The sequence below is a fragment of the Dromaius novaehollandiae genome, chromosome 2 (genome assembly GCF_036370855.1).
Source record: "Dromaius novaehollandiae isolate bDroNov1 chromosome 2, bDroNov1.hap1, whole genome shotgun sequence".
NCBI lineage: Eukaryota > Metazoa > Chordata > Aves > Casuariiformes > Dromaiidae > Dromaius > Dromaius novaehollandiae.
Window position 1 is genome coordinate 24,704,436 of NC_088099.1, and position 23,568 is coordinate 24,728,003.

Genomic DNA, 23,568 nt, shown 5'->3' on the forward strand with positions numbered 1-23,568 from the left:
AGCTATTAGATGAGCGTTACTTGCCATGGCTGTTGCAGTTTAAATGCCAACCAATAGGTTCAGCCATGAGAGAGAAAAGGGCATTTTTAGCTCTGCGTCTATACAGGCAGAGACCCCTGTAAGTCCTTTAAGAACAACCTTTAAGAATTTTGGTAGTTACTATTCTTAACAACATAAGTCTGGAGAAAATCTGTCAGAGAGAGTAGAATTTGGCCCCAAGATGGCAAATCTAGAGGATATCTGTTCAGTCTGCTGCTACTTGTTTTCTTTTCTGTCTTTCCCTTTCTCTTCCACCAACACACACATACATAGACACACACACACACACACGCACACACAGTCTCCCTGGTGTTCTCTCTCTCACACATACTCTGTCTTTCTTACTGTCTCTCTTTCTTGCTTTCTCTCTTTCTCTCTGTTTCTGCCTAGAGAGGGAAGTCTTTCAGGGAGTCTGAAAGAGCTGTTCCAGGCATCATCACCACAGTGTTGCTACTTTGGCCCCTTGAGCCAATATATGATCCCCTTTTCAGTAAACGATTCCATTAGATTAACTTGGAAAACCTCTACACAAAGCATGAAATGGGGTACTTCTCCATCATTTAAAAGGTCAAAGAAAACTTCTGTAATGATATAGACATTGGTCAGCAAACATACATGACCTACTGAGTATGAAGTATGAACCAATGCTGGTTAGTAGGATCACTTGGTGCTAGGATTATTTGCAAGAAATCTAGATACACTAGTCTCCTTCAGCATTATCTTGGGTACTAAGAAATTTCTTTCTTTTTAGTCCAGAGGGTAGGAAGGATAAGGGATATAGGTCCTGAACTAAAAAAGACTCCACTGTTGAGAAATGTTTTGGTAACTGTCATTCATATAATGATCTTTTTTCTGATCTGTTTGACAGTGCTTGTTTGAAAGAAGTTGGCTATTTCATATTCATACTTTCATATTTGTGAGTATTTACACTCTCGGTGAGACAGGGAAAAGACAGAGGGAGAGAAGATAGTGAGCAATTCTCTTCCTATAAAAACAAGCACATTTTGCCTTTTTTTTATTCTCCAGTGTAAAGGAGGCTCTTAGATCCTCTCTTTCCAATGTAACAACGTCACCATCCCAGCTGGGTCCTGTTTTTCTGCAACATACTGAGCCCGCTTTGATGATTAAGCAAAGATCTGCTTATGTGAGGATCCAAGTGCAGAGCAACAAAGATGAGGGAAGGCATGCGCTGGCAGTTGGAGAAGACAGAATCCCATTTTATTCCTTGCCCCAAGGCCTATTCTAAAACCACTAAACAACTGAGTATATCAGCAGCCGCATCATGTCAAAAGAGGTTCCCAAAATGGTAACAGAGCTCAACACTTTAAGGAATTTTCTTTATTGTGGTTAAGATAAGTGTATTTTCCATAGAATATCTTTAATATTGCACCCAAGGATTTCTTTCTGGAAAAATTAGCAATACTATCTTCATGATAATCTTGATATATAATACAAACCCCTGATATAATAGGATTTTCCTTCAGTTTCTTTCCTTACAGCCCACTGCATACACAGAATTACTGGCTACTTTTCACATGTACCTGTGGAGAAGCTTAGGTGTGTGACCACACCATCTCAGGTCTTTCTGGCATTTTGTCTCTCCTCCCTCCCCTTGCCAGCTACATTTGTAGTACTACAGTAAAACAAAGGTTCAGTAGTCCTTGGCCCATACACTTCGAACATCACAACTCCTGTACACAAACCAAATGAACAAATCTTGCTCCAGTATCTCTAAAGTATGAGTATCTTTTGGATCAGATGTTGATGGAGGATAGAGTAATGCTGTGAAGAGCAGAGCTCTTCTTCAGCCAGTATCCATTCTGGTCCTGTTCTACAGATGCCACTGGCTTCAGGGGTGGGATCAGAGTGTGTGCGTGCATGCGTGCGTGCGTGCGTGTGTGTGTGTGCATGTGTGTGTGTGTGTGTGTGTGTGTGTGCATGTGTGTGTGTGTGTGCGCGCGCGTGTGAGTCTCCTTGATAGGAGCTCGTAGGCCTGAGCTTGCATGGGCAGGATGGGGAAGAAAAGCAGATATCATGTAACAGCAGAGGTTTCTCTGGTTCTGCCCAGCCCAGGGTGAGATGCAGAGTGACAAAGGAGGGACACTGGGCATCATTTTCTTCTCTCATATTCCTGTTAGGAATAGAGGACAGATAGATGAGGGGAAAATATACTGAGCACAACTGAAGGCCTACTCCTGTGTCAAAGCATACATGGAGCGCAGGAGCTCAACTGGCCCCTTGTTTAACTTAATCTCGTGACTGGGGTGATTTTATTTTACTCAGGGCCTTGCCATGTTTTTCACTTTTTTGCTCACCCTCCAATTAAAGGTCAATATGGGCTTCATTTTGATACTGCCTCCATAATCTTTTTTTTCATTTTTGATAATGCAGATTGGTCTAATTATACAGCAGACTTGTTGATAATGTAGTTTGAGTGTTCTGAGTATCGAGGATTCCTCTCCCAACCCTGTCGAATTTGTGTGAGTGGTTTGTCTAGACAAGGAAATATGAGTACAAATTTAACAACCAGTACAGTGCAGGGAACAATGAGAGAGAGCATGTAGGCGTTTGGAAGATACCATCTGTATGATGAAGCATTCAGGAACCGACTTCCACCATAAACCAGTGTGTGTGCAGTGCACAGAATCAGTGTCAGATATCCCAGCTTGGACTAGGAGGAAACAAAGGAAAGAAAGAAAAAAAGTGGAGGTTAAAATAGTCTGTTAAACTTCAAAACAAATGGAATTTACACTACACAGTAAGTTTTATGGAATGTGCCAATTTTGGGACTAATCTGAGACTGCTGAAGTGAAACATTTATAAATATTAAGGCTCTTATTCTTTTAAATAAAGGTTGGATGGACCTAGGTGAAATATCATTTTTGGTCTTTCTTCCTGTCAACAACGCTGCTGCTTTTTGCTAGCACACACATACTGCCTAGTGATTGTCATATATACGAAAATGCAGAGAGAATGGCGAAAGTCAGCTCAGAGATCCAAGCTTTTTTATGCTCTAGTGCTAATCCAGCCTGAACAGCCATACAGTGCAGGTTCTGGGCCTGTGTAAAGCATTCAGTGACAGTAATCTTTCTTCGCCTTCGCCTTCGCCTTCCTCCCAGCCCAGTCCTTGCAGAGGCACTGCAGCCTGCACAAGCTTCCCCTGAACCCAGGGCTGAGATTGCAGCGTTACTGAGGGCACGCTGTTCATAGGTACAGCAAATTTTAGACTGCACAAACTGCAGATTCCCTTCCTTGTTGTTGAGAGGATCTGTGTCATAAAGTGAATTTTCAGACTCATTTTAACTGACTTATCTTGTTAACAGTTAACTGAGTTTTCATGTGAACTAAGGAAATTAGCCCAATAAATGGTTGAAATTAGCTGAAACATTTTGTGACTTAGTATAATTTAGCAGTTGGTAATTCTACAATGTCCGCTTTCTGTTTGTCATTTAGGAGCTCAGGTCTTCCTTATTTTCTGCTCTTAATGTAATAATCCCAGTTCTACCATCAGCAGTGCTTAGAGCTGTTTTTTTCTTTTTTTCCTTTTTTTTAAATTTGGGAGCTGTGTAGCCATGGAGATTTTTTTTACCGTGTGATGGTAAAAAACGCACACATCACATTTGGAGATACGAATGGAGGAGAGCGCTAAGTCACTAGTAAACCTGTCTGGGGTCACACTTTACAAGGGAATAGGAAATTTTCCAGAAGAGGCAGAGGGAAGAAGATTTATTAAAGAAAGTCTTTTTCTTACCTGTACAAATCGAAATTCTTGCCAGTTGACGCTGTTGCTGACTGAAGGCAAGGAAGTTATTCCCAGCAGAACAAATAAAAAAAATCCTAAAATCCCCAAAGCCAAATAAGAGTCACTAAGCCAGCCATTAGTGTTAATAAATGGATCTGTTCTGTTGTTCAGTGCCTAAAGAGAAGAAAACCAGGTATATATTGAAGTGATAGCAGTTTTAGGATCAATACGCAGAAAAAAAATGTTTGAAGATAACCAGAAGAAAACTGTTATACTTTAGCATCATACCATTATATAAAACATTATACATAACTTTATAACATTATATAAAATGTTATACATTAACTATCTTAAAATGAATAAAAAGAACAGACCAGCTGCCTCTTTTTGGAGATTCTCTTTGAATGGCTACTCAAAAAGCAGAAGAGGCATTATATTACATATAGGTTCTGTGTCCCATTACCTATGATTCTGTGGTGCTGCACGTTTCACACTGCTGTAGCTCTACCACTGAGAACACATATGTGATCCTTTTTTGTTAAATAAGGTCAGAAAGTCAGAATATGTGCCATTCTTAAAAGTATATGCAGAAATGGGGAAACATGTTTCTTTAAATTATTCTTAATTTTTAGTTTTCCTGCTTATTTTGTTAACACATAAACTACGTAGAATGAAGGGGAGAGAGAAGCAAAACTTACCTGTGAGAGGACTCTGCTATTCATTCTCCATCTTACGTAGTAGCGAATTGGGATGATAAGAGTGTACAAAACATGTAGAAAAGCAAATGCCAAGGCTACTAGTCCAAGTTGTTTTCTACACAGCATCCATTTGTCCAGCCAGACTGGGAAACGACTGTATTTGGTACCTCTGTATAACTGAATAATTGCAGCAAGTACACCAGGAAGATAGACCAAGGCAAGAAGGATGAGTGCCACTATAGGGCAGATCCGATTTGGTATGGAAATTGCAATAAAAAATGAAAAATCTGTTTTTTCATAAACATAAGGGTAAATTACATCACGAGTCAAACAGTAGAAGAAGAAGAATGCAGTTAGGCCAAGAGACAAAAAGATGGGGAACTTCCACATTGGAAAGAGCTGCAAAGGGTAATTTTCTATTTCCTGAGCAGCCAAGAGAGATCCCTGATCTAATGGTGTGAGACCCAGTGCACGAACAATATCCATCACCATCTGTTTAGCTTTCTTGTCATCTCCACAGACAAATACCTGCAGCCAAAAACAAACAGAAGCTTTATTTTGACAAACTTTTGTGATGCTTTTTACTGCAATCCTGCATGGATGTGGAACATGAGCACAAGCTTCCTAGACTACTCGTTGGCTCTCTTGCTAGCCTTGACCTATAGAGTATTTCTTGACCAACAGGCCCAAGAACTAAGAATCAGATTCTTTCCTTTGGAGAAGGAGATTGTTTCAAGTGGCAAAATTGTATCTGTGAAAACAACAAACCATAACACACTTTGTACAAGTTTTTCCCTAGAATACTTGGATTTTAACATAACTTTTGAAGATTCTGCAAGCTGCTTGTGAGTGCATGTGGTGACATGAGATTCTGTAAGACTTTGTAGATAGGAGCAAAGTTTTCCATTGCCACTACAGTTGTCCATAAGGAGCCCAAGGAACTGGGCACAGAGATCATTAAATCATAGTTGCCCTTTCATGAAAGTAAATATTACTTCTTCCAATGTCTAGTAACATGGTGAAGAAAGCCTCTTCCCTGTGGGTGTGCAAAACAATATTCCTTTCAGAGCTGGAAGGAAGGGGGCAATCTCTTTTATTGATCTAATTATGATGAAGGCTTGTGGAGCCTAGACTGGAGAGTCCATGGCCTTTTGTTTTGCTAAAGCCGTTTGCCTGCCATCCAAAATAAAGTTAAGAATGGTTTGAGTAGCCAGCTGACACAGCGCGTTTTACAAGGGCACAGTCCCTCAGAGTAGCACATAGTGAGGCAATCATAAATGATTTTTCTTCAGGTAAGCTGTGTGCTGTTGCTTCCTGTGACCAACCCTGTGCTTGCTTGTCTGTGGTCAAGGAGCTAGTTAAAATGATTTGCACACATCGTTTTTTTAGACTTCCTTGTTGATGGGTGTTGATTTAGAAAATTCCTCACCTTTCATCCCACTTCTCCTGGTGCTCATACTCATTCTGTTGCCCCACCATCTCTCTCTCCTCCCTTTTTTTGATCTCTTCATTTTATTCTTGTTTTGGCATACCCTCTACCCTTTCTCTTTAACTTTACATCCAAGTGAACAACTGATGCACCCATCATTTCCTCCTGGTTTTCTGTCTCTCTCTTTCTTTGTAGCTCTGTTTTCTTTCTTTCCTTGCTTCTCTGATCTCTCCTAACATCTTAATGTATTTTGAGGGTTATAAAAGGCAAGCTGTCAATATTCCTTATCAAGTCATATTAGAGCCCCAAACTAAATTTTAGCTCACATTTAATTTGATTATCTCAACCATCTCAACCTTGCCTGATTCATATATCCTGTATGTGTGTGTTTTGTCTAACTGTTGACAAACTGTATGATACAACATACTGTAAACTGCCACTGCTCAGTCTTACCTGTCGGCTTGCGTCCAGTGTGCCGGATTGCAAGGCCCAGGCTGACACAGTGTTGAAGGCTTTCACAACCTTAGCACCTGGGATCAGCTGAGCAAGGTACTCTGCGTTGGATTGAGGATACTGGTTTAATTTTAAGTTGTTGCTTACATCCACCAACACTTTTCCATGGAGAATTTCTGCCAATGGTATAAGGAAGTTGTAATGTTGCCTTGGGATTGCTATAATGATGATGGCAGCTTTCTGTGCAGCCTCTGTGTGGCTCAATACCGCTGCATCTTTGGGAATCAGGCTGGATGTCTGTGCCTGTCGGCTTCCAAACACAACGGAGTAGCCAGACTGAATCATTTTATAGCCCAGAGCTCTCCCAAAATCTCCTGTTCCAAATATGCACACTGTCTCTTTTTTGTTGGAAGCATTAGAAGTCAAAGCCATTTCGTTCGAAGGATTTGTATGCATCTATTTAAAAAAGAAAGTAATAGGAAAAAATAAGCAAAACATCAGTCTTTTGAAAATGACAGGTTAGCATCAGTTCTGGCTATACAAAATAAACATATAAGAATTTTCTTGCTTCTTAATGTGCTTTCTGGACACTTCTGAATACATACTCTTGGAAGATTTCTGTACAGCTTTTAAAAACAAGTTCAGGTTATTCAGTTCTTACAATCTCTTACAGTACTCTCCATCCATCTTATGTTTTTTAATATTCAGCTGAACTATTGCTGTTTTCTACTCTCAAAGAGAAAGAGGGAGAGAAGGTGCAGGAGCACAGGGAGCAAGAGTTGCGCACACTTCAGAGTCATTTCTGCTTTCTTATGTTATAGAAAAGCATGAAAGAGGAGTGAACTAATCAGATTAGAACCTGGAAGTTCATTTCATAAAATACTTGAAGAAGAGACATTAGAAAAGCTAGCTACAAACTTATGCGTTGTCCTCAGTATTTCTGTAATATGACTGGTCAGTGCCAGTTTGTTTTATTATTGTTCTCCAAATTCCTGAAGAAAGTCATGTGAAGCGTTTGGCCAGTGGAATTGAAATATTTCATGTTGAACATCTATTTTTGATAGTTATATATTACTCATTACTCAGAATTCTCTTTGAGGTTTTTATCTCGCCTCCTTCATCGCTGTACCTGGGAGCTTCAAAGTCTTTGATGTATTATCCATGTCGTACCAGTACATGTGCTCTGTACTTACAGAGTGAGATCCATGATACACATACAGAACCAAGAGGGTCTGCTCCAAGGGTCTTGCAGTAGAGCCACAGACTGTTACATTTACTTTACAAAAGGTGAACTGAGGACAGAGAAGCTAAGGCCCAAAGGCAGATCTCCCAGAGGAGATCTTGAGAAACCTCTCTCCTAGAATGGCCAGTAATTTAGCACTTAGAACAGCCATTTAATTTGCATGAGGCCTGATTCAAGTCTTTCTCTGCATCTCAGGTGAGTGTATTAATTAAAGATGTGAGAATAACTGCTTTTCCAATTTGCAGGAAGGAATTGCATGAAACAGTTAGCTAGACCTGAAGCAAATTGCTTAGCTACTGTTGTTTATTAACCCTTCACTAACATTCTTCTGTGAAGCACTGTTCAGAAAGCAACTATGCCATTTGGGAATATTGAGATGATATTCTTCGGCTTCTTTTAAATTTCTTTTTATCCAGCACATTTTTTTCCTTTCAAAAAATCTGACATGATTTTAAATTGGTTGGGCCAAAACTTGCACTTCTTTGGTGAATAAAAAAATCAAACCTAACCCTGCTTGAGCTCCAGTTAAGGGGCATGAGAGGGAAATGCACACATGATTTTGGTGCGTGGTGTAGGGCATAAGCTCCACTAGCAAGATAGATAGAGAAATGCTTATTCTGAGAATCCTATGTCATGATTTTGGCTTGGGCTAGAGCTATGTGCAGCTTGCTAGCCCTCAGGTGGCACCAGTGCCTTTTCAACCCTGCTGTTGCCAGCCAGTGGGCAGAAAAACCCTTGGTTTTAGAGAGCTGCCAAGGGAATTTTGTTATGGTTTGCAGGGCAGGGCATCCATTCAGGCAAAGCAGTGCCTGAGCATCTTTGCTCTCGTGGCCCGTGTGACTCGTCCAGGTGCCCCAGGAAGCTCTGCGATGTAGCAGGGTGTCGACCCCAGCTGTCCTGAGGCTGGTGGCCCAGCCACCCGGCTGGACGCTGTCTTTGTATACTTCATGAAGTAACCGACTGAGTGCGAAAATAGATCCTCAGAGGGACCTATCTGAATGCTTCTAGCATATTTGTACGCTCTGACACATGCATACAAATGCAAAGTCTTTCGGCATGGTTAAAAAAGTCATTCTCTGAGGGCTTTATTAATTCCCATGAGGCTCTAATGGGAGTAAAGCTATAAAATTCCCTTTTGTGGATAGTCTGTATTTCAAAGCAGAACAGATGAGTTTCATATGTTATATTAATAAATGGTTGCAACTCATTATGTAGTAAGACTCAACTTTACTTTCTCTAATTTTCTTTTTACCAAAGTAGTCTCCCTATCTAAATTGGAGAATAAACCTTGTTTGTAATACACCATTGTCCAGCCGAAAACTTCTGTATCTGCCCTCAGGAAATCATTAAGCTGGTGCTGAATGAATACGCAAATCATTCTCCTCTGCAAAGTAAGATTGAAAAAAAAAAATCAAATGGATGTTATCGGGTGATGTATTTGGTAGATCAGTTAAAGTTACATATTGTTTAACCTTTTAAAAATATTTAATATTCACCAGCAGGAAATAAATCTTTAAAGTGTTTCCTGTGTTCGTTAATACAGAACACGTTATTTGCTAGTGAACGTTGAACTCATCTTGTCAGGAAAGAGAACAAGAGGGAGATGAAAAGAAAAATTAATGCAAGGAATACTCTTTTTGAAAAATAGTGTTTCTTAGAGCATTATCCAATATATGAAGGGCCTTCTACATGGTAATTAATATGATTCCATAGAAAGTTGGAGAGTTAAAGCTGCCTCTAGTGCTGGTGGGCTAATCTAGCATAATCCCATCTTTAAGAAAAGAGACAGTTTCCTTGAAAAAAGTAAGCAAAATTTGGCTTTTCTTATTAAGAAGTATTTAATAGGGATGCATACAGCTGTTATTGAATCTCTGTTATGATAGTACACACTATGTATCAAAAATAAGCTGGTCAGCAATGAATTTCTTAACAAATAAATATATTGTAAAACTTTGATTAATTGTGCATCAGCTATTCCAGGGAATGACACGCAGATGGCAAGGTAAGTTTGATTTTAAATTCCGGGCATTACTGTAACAAAGCTGTAATGAGAGAAAGTATTAATTTGCTATAATATAAGCAGTTTTGCTTATGTGCTGAAGAAGTCTGTCACAAAACATCTGGCTCGCTCGGCATCTGCGAGCTCAGCCCCAGCGCTCGCAGCAGGGTCTCGGGAAGCGGCAGATGGCAGCAGCGGTCTGCTCCGAGCTGCTGCGTACGCTGGGCGCTCTCAGAGCTCCGGGGGAAAACAGAAATACCAGCAAAGAAACATATAAAAAAATCATTCTCCATTCTTGTATATACATACCCATATATTACCTGAGAAAATGCCACAGAGATTTGTATCTATACATAATATCTTTGCTTGTGTCTATCTCCCTTACACTAGAGAACTAGTGATGCTTTTTGGTTATTTAAAAGATAATCTATGCTAGCTTCTGTAATGATTAACTACCTCCTTTCTTTTCTGCATTGTTAATGTTTTCTTATACAGTGAATTATCCCATTTTTCTTAAAATCAGTGGTAATCTCTTAGCTGGTTGCCACTTGGTCAGTAATAAAAGAAGAAACTGAAAGAACAAAAGAAGCTAGCTGTGCAAAACTGCTGTTAACTACGCAGTACACAAATCCAGAGTGGATTGGATGAAGATACGATTTTGCTCAGCAGTTATATACAGATACTTCATTTATGCAGAAATTTGAATGAAAACAGACATGGTGCTTTGTGCATGAGAAAAAGCAGGGATTACATAGCAGAAGCAGTGCCACAAAGGAAGTGCAGTACCAAAGTGAAAAAGGAGGGATGGGACAGAGACAAACCGGATTGGAAAACCAAAGGATCAGAAAGACGTAACTTGAAACGACAGATAACACATCAGTGGAATGATTCAAAAGGTAGAATGACAAGATGAAAGGGGCAGGAAAGAGAAAATTTTACTATTTACATTTAAAAAAGAAGCAAAACAAATAGCTTTTAGAGTGGTCTCAAAAGATTATGTTTGTCTCCCTCCCTAGGGCAGGATAAACTACATTTAAACCAAGTCTGACAGATACATGTCTAACTTGTTTGCAAAATCTTCATGTGATGGGGATTCTGCAATCTCCCTCATGCACTATTGTTTCACTGTCCATACTATTAGACAGATTTTCTACGTCTCATCTAAATGGCCTCCTTCACAGTAGACATGAACGTCCAGTTATTCTGCTCCTCTTTGCGGCAGCCTTCATTGGACATGAAAGTTGTTATCATTTCACACTTTTCTTCTCTAGATAAAATGACTCCAGATCTTTCCCACCAACTCATGCTTCTGAGTGTTGATCGTTCTCATTGCTTTCCTCTCATCTTTGTAGGCTAAGTTGGCCCAAATATGTATTAAAAGGATGGTGCTAAAATTGAATGCAGCACTCTAGCTGAGATCTTACCAGCTTCATCTGCCTTACAGGAAACACGCTGTCCCACTGTCACAGTTGCCTTATTTACAACGTACTGTTGATTCTTAGTCAGCTTGTCATGCATTATGGCTGTGTACTTTAAGAAGTAGTGTGGTGCAATAGGAACAAAGCTGAGTGAAACAGTTGGTGCTGAGCCCCCACGTTTGCGTTGTATATGTGTCAGAGATTTTTAGCTTGAACTAGCTTTATTCTGGTACCACAGCCTGTGTGCCTGTTAGCAGCTGGAGTGTGTTAGGTGTGCACCTGGAGCACATCTGGCTCTGTTTTCACTGGAAAGGAATCTAGGTTCGTATGTCCCAAGACCTCTCTGTGACGCACAGCACAGCATGATAAGTGGTGATTTGCTTCAACAGTGCATTTCTGGTCAGAATTAAAATACTTATGTAAGTGCATCCTAAAACACCTGCATCGTTTAATGCAAAACTGCTCCCTGGCCAATTGCTCTATTTGCATAGTTATTTCTGGCTCAGTGCAGTATCATGCACTTGTCCCTATAGAACAGCAACATATATTTTTCAAACTGTAGCTTCAATTTTTCAAGGTAATTTTGATTTCTAAGCCTGTCCTCTGATGTGCTTGCAGCCCTTTTCAACTTTGTCAACTTGTCAGCTTTAATAAATATACTGTCTATTCCAGCATCTAAGCCATTTAATGAAATTCCTGAATAGGTTTTTACCCAGGAAAGACACCTCCCTCCCCCAGATATCTGCAATAAGTGTAGTCTTCCAGAGATTAAATGATAAGACTAAGAATGGTTTTTCAGCTAGTTCTGCAGAAACTTACTTTATATTAGTTTAATCTAGGCTGCGTTTTCCTAGTTTGCTTATGAAAATATTCTGTAACATTTACCATACTAAAAACTTTGCTGGTGTCAAGTTGTATAACCTGCATGATTTACTAGGCCTGTTATCCTATTATAAGAGGAGATTAAGTGGGTTTGGCATGATTGTTCTTGATTAATTCATGTGCCTCTAACCCCTCTCTTTCTTATCTGGTATTTGCTCCCTGTATTTGTTCCAGAATTGCATTTGAATGGATTGGGCCATAATTCTCCACCTCCTCTCTTTTCGCACTATTAAAGATAGAGGTTATTTTTGCCTTCACAGTCTTTCTGAGCTTTGTTTGTCCTGCACAGTTCTTAAAGACAGCTATTAATGGCTGTGAAAATTCTTCCCTTAGTTCCCTGAACAATTTGAGGTGAGTTTCTTCAGCCTCCTTTGGTCTGAAGTCATTTAACTCACCTAAACACAGTCTAATCTGTTTTTTGAGTTATGTAGCCTGAATTCTCAGCTCTTTGTTACTAGAGAAACCTCTTTTATCACAGTTGACCCATATAGTGAAGAAAGAGGAATGTAAGCATTACAGGGTTATCTATCTTTCTCGGAGTCATTAGTCAACAGCTTTCTCTCAGCTGAGTGGTGAGTCAGTCCTTTCCTTGATTTTGACTTTACACTCCATATTTTTACTTGGATTATAGTTTTTTGATTGGTAATTTTTAGGACCTTTCTTTCCCATGCTCTCAAGTTCTCCAAAGTCAAACAATTTCTCTCAGAAAGTTAATTCTCATTATTCTAGTAGTTGATTATTGCATATACTGACAAGTAGAAGTAATCCCCAACTGTTTTTTCTGTAACTGAGAATCCTGCTTTGCTCTGGAAGGTCTGAGACCTGAGTCATCTGTGACCGAAATGTGTGTACTAGACAAAAGTGCCCAAATACACTAAAATTAAATATAGTAGCCTATTAAGTAAGGTAGAAAAAGAGAACAAGTAACGTCTCATTTATTGCATATTTAGTATCACAACTTTGCCTGTATCTTTATGAAGTATATCACAGCATGTATTTTATTCAGTAGTCTGCTGTAACGTGGAGAACAAGTGAAGTGTGATTTAAAAAGACACCTCAGAAGTACCTGTGCACTATGAGGCAATCTCATTTACTTAAAATTCCATGTTACTGTTCCCACAGAGAGAGAAAGAGAATGCACTCTATAACAAATACTGCTTCTTATAACCTGACAGTTGTAGAATCAAATCTGCCCTAAATTATAAATTGCATTTTCTGTTATTTAATACATCTAAAACTGAAAGACACATGGCAAAACTACTGTCCCATGATTAATCCAGTACTTAAATACATAAAGAAGAAAGCAGAATAGCTCCTAACAAACATATCACAACATATTATTCATGAATTTTCTTTCAAGTAAATGAATGTTTGCTCTTCTTCTCAGGAGAAAGTCCTGAGCTCTAAGTTTTGACAAAACTGATAAAAACCAATTGTTTGAAATGATAAATCCCACTACAGAGGACATCACGCTTCCCACATCTTTACTTCTTATCAGGAGAACTCTAAAGCTGCCTGGAGGCTCTTTGGAGCGATGAAGTGTAGGCCTAAATAGGTGTGCTCAATGTTGTCTAAATCATAACAAAGTACTGAGAGAGCTGGAAATCTCACCACCTCCAACAGCTCCCGTAAAGACTAAGACCCAGCCATAACCTGATTAATTTTCTCAGTCTTTTAGGGCTGTTGTACTGTTCTGAGTTGTATAGTTGTATTAAGCTTTAATCTGACCTAGTCTACTGCAAGGAGAGTGAAAAGATTTCAGCTTCATACCTGAAGCTGAAAGAGGGAAAGAAGGAGTGAGACAAGCCTGCCTAAAACCCAGGCCAGGGAGCAGCGGATTTATTCCAGTAAGGTCAGGGCATGTTCTGGGACCTTGGCTGAGCCCCTGAAATACATGTTTTCAGATCCACCGTGCATGGTAAACACCTCCTGGATTCCTGTTATGTCCTCTGTGGCTCCCTTTCCTCACTGTAAAGCTATTCTTCTGAGCATCTTTTATCTACGATTTAGAGATATTAACAAAAGCTCTGTGAGCACTAGAAATAATGAGGCTGAGATTCCTAGGGACTTGTGTTTCTTGATTGATAACGCGCGCTGACTGAAACCGTTCCAGTCACAGGAGATCATTCCTATAAGTTTTGTTCTCATGTGGATTTTCAGGTGTTTAAATGTGTATAGACGTAGTATAGGCTTTCATTTTGTCAGGACTCTCCTGTGGGGTCTTCAGTCTCTGCATAGCTGCCTTTTTTTATGAAATGTAAGGAAAGCAACTTAGAGTGCTCTCTCCTCCTAGTCTATTTATATGAAATCAGCCCTAAAAAATGATTAGGAAGGACACACATAAACAAACATTCATTCATGAATACCTCAAAATGACCAGAGAAATGTGATTTCCTACAGAAATCAGACTAAAATAATGGACATCCTAAAATGCATGATGTATGTGCATGTGTATATATATAGATACACACACACACACATATATGTACATATATGTACACACACACATACACACACAGACACATGTGTTCCACCAAAAGAGAGAGAAATTAGTGAGAAACTGCTTTTGAATTGTAATCTTATGTCATTCTGGTCTGTCAAAAGACACTGAGAGCTGAGCAGGGGTAGGTTATTTGAAATGCTTTTACTGACAGTCCATCGGTAGGATATGTCTAGACTATTATTAACTGGATATGCACCAGCAACCAATCAAAATCAGACTTTCAAAATGATACAAATTCAAGGGTTCAAGACATGTATTCATCCTGCCCTCTAGGACTCTGTGATGGGCCCAATTCTGTTCTCATTTACACTAATGGAATTGTTGATTTTCAGTTAACTTACTTTTGGATTGAGTTGGCATAAAGAGGAAGAAAATGAAGCCCATTTGTTGCCTAGCACCTGTGACAAAATCAAAGGTTAGCTGCCCGCTGCTGCGCAGGGGCCTCAGTGAGAATGTTCTTGGCATTTTTAGGCTCTCGGAAACTTGAGGAGTGGGAGGGAGAGTATGTTGAAAAATTTAAGAAGAAATGGCACAAATATGAAGTTTTCCTGCCAAAACAAATATATGGGGATTTGCAACATGTCTGGACTCAGGCCAGACAGACTTTACAAAAAGTTCGTTAATCTGCATTCTTGCTTACGTGAGCCTATACACTAAAACACTGTCATAAGAAAGTCTTTAAAGACGCGCGATTTAACAGTGAAAAATTTTGTCAGCACCCTTGCTCACTTGAAATACACTGAAATCTATTTATTTGCTCGTTTTTGTTTCTTTTCTATGTCTTTTACATGTACTTGAACTTTTTCATCTACCACTTGACGACAGGCAACTGACACCTGCAGAGACATGCCTGGATCCAGGACAAAATAAACACTGATATTTTCAGAAATAAAGAAATGATAGTCCTCACCAAAAAACCCACAATTTTAAATGAGACTGCATTTTTCAGTAAGGAAAAATTATTATCAGGCAATATTTTAAAAACTAGTTCCTTCAAATATTTCTTACTGAGACAATGATTTTAGAAGTCTTTAAAGAACAACCTTAAGCTACACACTTTGAAAATTAATTGCTAAGAAGCCTCAATTTAAAGACATGTTCTTAAAGTAAAAAATAGAGCTGAGATTACTCAAAAATCTGCAGAACTGCTGAGGGTAGCATCCTATACTGACAAATGCAAAGATCTCGCTTGTCACTTTTATGCGAACAAAGTTCCCTTTGAATTCAGCTCCGGTTTTGCACATGCCCGAGCTAATGACGTTAATTCCTTTTGCATGGCAACTAGGGGGGCATGTGCCCACAACTCGGGCATTACCTTGGTAGTAACCCAGAAACCTCTCTGTCAGAGTACGGTACGCGAGGTACTGATCTCAGAGCATAGCATTGCCACCAGCTTGCTAGCAGGACAGCACAGTGCAGCCAGCATTACCCTATGCTGTGGTCTAAAGCACACAGGCACGAGAAACATTACATGGGACCTTTTATAAATCTCTGCTGCCTGAGTCAACCAAAATGACCAGTGGTACAGTTCTTTTCTCTAAAAAAGGCCAGATCTTTTGGTAGTGCTACAGGTTGGTGTTGTAGAGGTTTGTATTAAATTTCCATTCCAGCTATTTAAGAAGAAAATCTCCTTTCAATCTGCACAGGAGAAGCATTGCGTGGTCTTCTGCTCTGTCTGTATAGATCTTCCATTACTTTTAGCAGCCAAGAATTTAGATCTGCTGGATGCCTTTCAGGATGGAATTTTCCCCTAAATATCTGAACAGTCATATCTGGGATCAACAGAAAACTCTGACCCTAACACTGCCAGAGCTGCTTACTCCTACTGAAAGTCACTGAGAATCTATTCACTATAATTTGAGGTAAAAGTGAGATGAATGTGTGCCAGGAGATAGAAAATAAAGTATTATGCTGTTTTCATAATTGCCTAATTGGACAAAATAATTCCCTCCTGCAGGGTGACCCTCTCATGCTGCTCTAGCAAGGAAATGCAAAAGTAAATGAGGAACTGTTTTCTGAATAAGCCTATTATCTTTATTACATTACCATTTTATGCTATTAAGGTTATTGCATAATTACCCCTTGTTATGAGTACTCATGTCGTCTTCTACATATTTCCTGCTCTCATCGTTCTTGTAGCATGGGACCACCCCAGAGGAATCCTTAGTCAAACATTCCTAATGCGCTGATGATGCCAGAAAGTGCTTTCCTCCTTGGCAATCAACCTCTCTGCTGAATTTCTTAGCACTTAAGGCTTGTTTATCTAGTGGTCTACAGGCGCTTGCGTAGTTGGTATTGCTAATGGATTGGTGGTAGACAGCAGTAAAATACTTTGATCTCAGTCCTCAGGTGCTGTAAGTTGCCAGAGGTGGATGGCTGAGCCGTTTTTACCATTGATCAAGCAGTTTGTAGCAGATTATTATAATTAATCACCTTTGAAGTGCCAAGTTATACGAAGTTCTGGCAGGGTTCAGGTTGTAGAATGCAAATGAGATTTATTAATATTCTCATTTTTATGTTGCTGTTTATGGAAATAATTTTTCTGTACATTCAAATTTTTGCTGGTGAGTCTACTCCGCTTTGGAAAAGCACATACGGGGAAATCATCACGAGTTAAGAAACAGTCCTCCTTCCTGACACGATCTTAATGTCATGTATTCTAAAGCAAACCGTGGGATCTACAGTTTCCAAGAGTTTTATATCCAGCCTTATCCCTAAACCAGGGGTATGTGCATCTCTTTGCCAGTGCAAACAAGAAATGGCTTAGCCAAACAACAGAAGATCCATCCTGAGTGAAGCAGCCAGCACACTGCTGGGGGGCTGGGGAAGCAGGCCTGCTGACCTCTCCCTTCCGCTAACAGGCTAAGTACATTTTTGGTGCCTCCAACCCACAGAACAAAATTTAAAAAAATAAAATAAAAATAGCTTGAAGCCACCTTTGCAATTCTGTCACCGGGGGTTCCTGTGTAGTCACTGTGAAGTCATGAGGCACTCTTTGTTGATCCGTTAATTAATCCTCTCACTGGCAGCCATTCCCTCACCTCCTCCATTTCCAAGAAGCACCAATATAACTAGTGCTTACTCAGGCTGCCACCCACTGCCCACCACTGTCCGTCTGGAGCACCATGCCCAAAACTGCAACAGCAATTAGGAAAGAGCTGAAGTCAGCAGCCCAGAAAAAAAGCCCAGAAAAGAGCAAAACCCAAACCTAAAAAGAAGAAGAGAACAGGAGACCTAGGTGACGTTAGGTGAGCTGGCCTGTCAGACATGCTTCCCGCTAGGCCAGGAAAACTTGAGGGAAGCTGGTAGGCTTCAATGGGCAAGGCATCCCAGGACAACAGAAGAGAGAAAACGTCGGAGAACTGAATTTATCCATTTCTAATTTGGACAATTTAAACTATACCCATTTCACACAGCCCAGCCTGGAACACGAAGTAATTGGACTTACTTACTGGTTTATTGGCCATGCTCTCACTGAGGGGAATATAGGTGGGAGAAGTTTTGAAAAAGAAAAGAGTTGGTGAGCCTAAAATAGTGATGTCAAAAGGACCCCTTCCTGAGGACCAGCTTTTTTGGTTTTACAGCATGCAGTGACAAAAAAGGAAAAATTTGAACTGCAGTAAGCATGTGTGAAAGTGACATTCAGATATCTTCCCCCACCTTTCCTTCCTAAAAAAGTTTTAAAAAGCCAAAATTAATATACATTAGAAAATGTTAACGTCTATAAGATGTTCTGCAGAAAATAAAATGTAAATAAATAATGTTTTGGTTTCATTTACTGCTAGCCCTCTTACTAAGAGGAAAATAGGAGAAACGTTCAGCTCAGATCTTGAAATTACCAGATAAACAGGTTTTAATAAAAATAGCCCGGGAAGCAGTCAGAGAAGCCTTAAAATATGCACGATTTGAGCCACTGTCCCTGACTGTCTCATTTTCTATCTCTGTATTTGTGAGGCCCAATAGAAATGGATTTGTAGAGAGAAAAAGGTGGTTCTGAGTGCCTAATGTCCTCACTATGCGTATTGCAGGGGTTTTGGCTTTGGACTAACTCTAGTCTGGTCCAGTGAGCTGAATGCCTGTTAGTGGTTGGATTTCTTCATTTCATCCAAAAGCAACTGAGACTGTATGTACCAAGATTGCTCTGTGATGTGAGACCAAGCATGGTACCTGGAGGAGAGCAGGAGAGTCACTTTCAAAACGAGGTCCTGATTTGAAATAAAATACTCATCTAGGCAATTCACTGTCTTAATAACGTGCCTGTGCAAGACAAGCAGATCACGTATCCACCTTCTCTGCATGTAACAAAGAGGAATGATTTAAAAACATGCCACCTGCCTAGCATTGTGGAAACATGAAAAGCACTTAACATGCATGTATAAGCAATTTTCAATGTGGATGAAGAAAGATGCTTGATTCCTGTAGGCTATTGGAATATTTTGGTATGCAGTTACAGCACTATCTCAGTTATTACAACTTCATGGTAGTCTAACTCATTGCTATCAACAAATCTAGGAGCTTCAGGAAGGCCACATCTAAAAAAGAATTTAAAGCCTCAAGTAAATGCGTAATTTTATAAAATCATAACAATCTGAAAAAATTGGGCTGTAGTGTGAGTGACACTTTATGTTTGCAGGTTTAGAGGGGATATGAAATTTTCTTGTATTAAAGCTGAAGAACGGTTCTGACAGCTGCAAATGTTTTCTGAATTAATAACGTGGTGCTGGTAGAAGACAATGTTTAAGAAAAATCCATTTCTTTCTGCAGTATTGGAGCCCCTTACTTATAGAATATTAAACAGGACTAAAATTGGTATGCTGCTTGAACTGGAAGAGAAAACATGAAGTCCACATACAAATCCAGAAACAAAAAGAATCTTTAGTTCCAAGAGTCATTACCTATAACTTATGATTTGGGGTGAATAAAATGCCCTTGGACTGGCTCCACTAGTCTACTAAAATTCAAACCAGAATTTTGGCACTGTCTTAGGAAAGAAAATCTGCTTTCCAGCTTCATCATTTAACCCCCATCCCCTGACCAACCCATATTTGCAGAAGCTTTCTCCACTTCTTCAAATAAAACAAACACCTCTGAAAGATTAAATAAACTTGTCATCAGCTGTTGTAAGCTCTCTGAATACCAGTTGGCTAATCCAAAGTTCTAGTTATCATAACTTTACAGATACAAAACCTTTCTTATGTCTCAGTGCTTCCGTATATCAACTCTTAGTGAGTAATAGGTTGTGTAATGTCAATACAAAGCCAAGAGATGTGCTCTGGCTCTGTATTTTTTAGGTAGCAGGTAGAAACACTGGGGTAAAAATACATCAGGAGACTTAAAAAAGTTGAGTTCAAGCTCACCTGAACTTCACAGGTTGACAGTTTAACCATTTTGTTCACTGTTCCCACCTACAGAAGTGAGAGAAACCTGAGGACCAGCTTTGTAAAACTTACCTATGCACTCGACCTCCCGAGCTCTCCTTAGGCAAGCTGTGCTTTCCCACTGCTCGTGCTGAAGCAAGAGCTGGCCTGAGGAGCTGCAGAGATGTCCTATTGCTTGGAGCTGAGTGCAGAAACCCTGACAGCCTCGCAGGCATTTATCTGGTGGAAACCAGGGAGAGTGCGTAGGGGAGGGAGAGATCAGGGGATTTTGCAAGCCCTGTCTGTGATGGCTGAAAACACTTCCCGTCAAAATCTCAGGGAAAGTCCCTGCCCTTGTATTTACAGCTGAGGTCAAGCTGTGGTTGCTTTTGTCATACCAGCACTGACTTGCCCCTTGGCTATCAGCCAGCACTGAGGTTTGGCAGTGTTCCTCTGCTTTTGGAGGACTAGCCTGAGAATTGCATAAAGCAAGAATGTTGAAGAAGAGTAACAGCAACTATTTGCCTGGAAGGAGAGCTTCTCTTTTGTGTCACAAATCTCTTGTGCCATTCCAGCCATGGGTAGGGACAATAAGAATGTCACATTGAGAGGAAAGGAATTTGGCATAGAGAAGGTGGAAATTACCTGATCTCTGAGATTGTGTGGATATTCTTGGCAGCCACAGCAATGTGAAGAAGCCAGAGGCTACCATGCATATGTAATGAGAAATGTGTCTTTGGGAGAATGCAAAGCTTTTGATGTTACACATCTGCTTGGAACAGGACATAATTCAAAAAAGATGCATTAAGGATCAGGAGATCACTGGACTGGATCATAGTCCAGATAGAAGAAAGGGGCTAAGAAAGTCCCACTAGCACTGAGATTTTTGAGATGTTTGGGAAACAATTTGAAGGGGATTTAAATAATGGTGCACTCCAGATCTTCAAGCAGTGTCTGCCAGTGAAGAGGAAGAAAGTTAAAAAAAAATATTTTTACATCAGCTTGGTTTTGGAACACTTAGTGAGCACAGCAGTTTTCAGATACCTCAGAGCATGGAGACTAACTACAAAACACACTAAGCATGAAAATGCTTAGAGAACATAAACCATATAAGTAATTTCTAAAAAAGGGAAAAGATAGGAAGAAATTGAAATCAAAATAGCCCCTGACTACTCTAGGGCTGCAGAAGCTGTATTTGAGAGCTTGAGTTCTACAGAAGAGATCAGATCATGTTTAAGATCCAAGACAGGAACAGCCCATGTCACTTACGCACTGTGACAAAGACACAAGCCATTGAGATGCCTGGACCACTGGAGAGGATCCAGGAACTGAAAAGGATGAAATCACTTTGCAAGAGCTTGCAAGAGTCAGCAAGGTGTGGATGGTATGGGTAAAGTGAATGATGACAACATACCTTGCTGAGGATTCCTTATAGGAGCAGTGGGCACTGAGGCAGTGGAGAAGTTTGGAATTAAATAGAGTAGTATTTGTTTTCAGCTGTACACTGATCCATCAACTAACATGCTGCCAAAAGTAATGTTCTTACCTTTAAAAGAAAATCTACAGGGAATGGGAAGAAAGACAGTTTATTCATGGAACTTAAAATCGTGAGGCTAACCCCACGAAAGCTATATATGAAATAAATGTATGGATAGATAATAAATGGGAAAAGGAGGAAAGTCGTATGCCTTTGACATCATCAAGGCAATCTAAGGATTTAGATCCTATCTAAGCATATGAACTTTAAAAGTGGAGAAAGAACTTGAAGCCATCTCCCAGTGGATCAAGATCTCATGAATATTAAATAATGCAGACAGGACTGAGTTGTACAACAGTTCTTACATCTAGGCAAGTCATTGCGTAGCACTGGTTAAAGGAGCTAGATACAGTCATTGCTCTGAGATGACTGGAAGAACTGACAGAGTAGTTCTTTTAGTTATAGAAAAGGATGAAACCCCTTGCTTGTCCATAAATAGACCCAAAGGAACAAAACAAATCTATTACGCTACCAAGGGGAGATATGGCCAGTGCCGAATACCTCCCTGTCTTTGGTACATCACTGGGCTCCTGGCAGGTATTCATATTAGGAAAAAGAGAAGAGCCTGCTTTTGAACTCCCAGGAAACCTTTTGTGGGCAGCACTGTTTTCTCAGGCTTCTATTTAGGCTGTAGTTGGCACCTGAGGAAAAACATGATAAATTTTTGTTGCCATACAGGTTAGTAAGATTTACCCAGAAGACATTTAGATCTGACAAAAAACAGGCTGAAAGCAGCTATGGAAAGAAACCATGCTTCTGGGCTGAAGCTGGGCAAACAACACTGTAAATGCCATGTAACAGAAATAATAACATACTTGAAAAAAAATTAACACAAAAAAACGGTAAATCACAGGAAAACATTCAGCAGCTTTTCTGCTCCAACATTATTTGAGTGGTGGACTGTACTGGGAAATAGGTACCTAAAGTAGCACCTTGAGAGTGCAATCAGGCAAAGATTCTCATTGATCTATCATGTAATTATTGAAAAAATTGAGCAATAGAAGGAATTAATTAGAGATTTCAGACCTGAGAGTAATCATCCGTGGGTGATGTTAGGGAAGATGTTGATATAATTCTTTTAAACAGTGTCGTCCAAACAAATGGTCACAATAGTTCATGAGTTAAGAAAACTTAGGTGTGAATTCACTGAGAGGAAAAAAAGAGGATTTGATCTTATTTGTGGAAATAAACAAAAACATGTTTTTATTTATTGAAGGCCAGTGATATTTAAAACTGATTATAAATCATAAGAAATTACCTGGCTAATGGTTATTTTTCATTATTTTTCAGTTATGAAGTGTGACTTGCAACTTGAATATAACCTTGATATTGGAAGCAAGGGATTTCCAGAGCATTTGACAAAAATGGAACCAAATCCAGAGACAGATTTATACATGTCACTGTTTTTGCAACAATAATTACTGAGGAAAAGATGGTTCAGAAAACAATTCATATCATTAATACAAGATTAAATTTAGCCTGATGGCTTGAGTGTGTTGAACTTGACAGTACCACTGAGAGGGATCTTCCAGAGCACACATATAGGTAATTTTAGTATTCAAATGTCTAAAGAAAAGGCCAGGGACATCTTGTACATGAATCTCAGCTGCGCAATTGTGTTTGGAAAGAGGATAAGGTATATCATATATGGCAAATGAAGGCCATATCTAGCGAAAGAGATTGTGGAAAACAGGAAAAACAAGAAAAAACCTGAATCCAGAGAGGACGTGTTTATTTGCACTTAATATATGTTCTTCTTCCAAACCATTAGTCTCCTTTCCCTGAGACAGCCTTGTTATCTCTTACAGTTTGGCACTCCAGCCAAACAAATGCCCCTGACAAAAATACTCCAGAAAACTGTAGCATGTCAAATTTATTTTGTTCATCTAACATATGTGACAACAGGCCACACTTCAGCAAACATGAGTTTAAGGAAGGAATTATGCTTTTAGAGAGGTTTTGTCCAGTCCTCTTACTCATTCCAATAAATTAATGGAAGAAGTATCAAAATACCAAGAAAAATGACCTTAAAACCAGTTCTGACTCAGGACTGGACCCGCCACTTGTTGGTGGCAGGATGGCACCCATGAAGCTTGGGTTGACAGTCAGCAGACAACTGGAAACAAAAGTTTGTATGTTGATGTCAGACTCAATGCGAAGATACAGGAATACAGAGACAGACAAATGGGAACACAAGGAGACATCAGCGAGAGCTGGAGTCCTGGGAGCTGCTGATGCTTTGTGAGCCATGCAACTTTAAGGCAGGAA

General features: G+C 39.7%; 1 protein-coding gene across 1 annotated transcript; it reads right to left on the reverse strand.

Moving 5' to 3' along the window:
* Nucleotides 1-1,362: 1,362 nt before the first annotated feature.
* Nucleotides 1,363-20,045, reverse strand: STEAP4 (STEAP4 metalloreductase). Its single transcript, XM_026098541.2, has 5 exons — nucleotides 19,857-20,045; nucleotides 6,362-6,817; nucleotides 4,480-5,007; nucleotides 3,791-3,955; nucleotides 1,363-2,710 (listed from the first exon to the last, which is right to left on the reverse strand). The coding sequence occupies exons 2-5, from the start codon at nucleotides 6,815-6,817 to the stop codon at nucleotides 2,441-2,443; spliced, it is 1,419 nt and encodes a 472-aa protein (XP_025954326.2). The 5' UTR covers nucleotides 19,857-20,045; the 3' UTR covers nucleotides 1,363-2,440.
* Between the last annotated feature and the right edge of the window lie 3,523 nt (nucleotides 20,046-23,568).

Bases quoted from the DNA above. Each gene is read 5' to 3' on its own strand.
- STEAP4 (XM_026098541.2), bottom strand. From the start codon at position 6,817: ATGCATACAAATCCTTCGAACGAAATGGCTTTGACTTCTAATGCTTCC. The intron at 3,956-4,479 runs GTAAGTTTTGCT...TCTTCTCTTTAG, and splicing joins ATAGCAGAGTCCTCTCACAG to GCACTGAACAACAGAACAGA. The intron at 2,711-3,790 runs GTAAGAAAAAGA...GTTTCCTCCTAG, and splicing joins AAGAATTTCGATTTGTACAG to TCCAAGCTGGGATATCTGAC.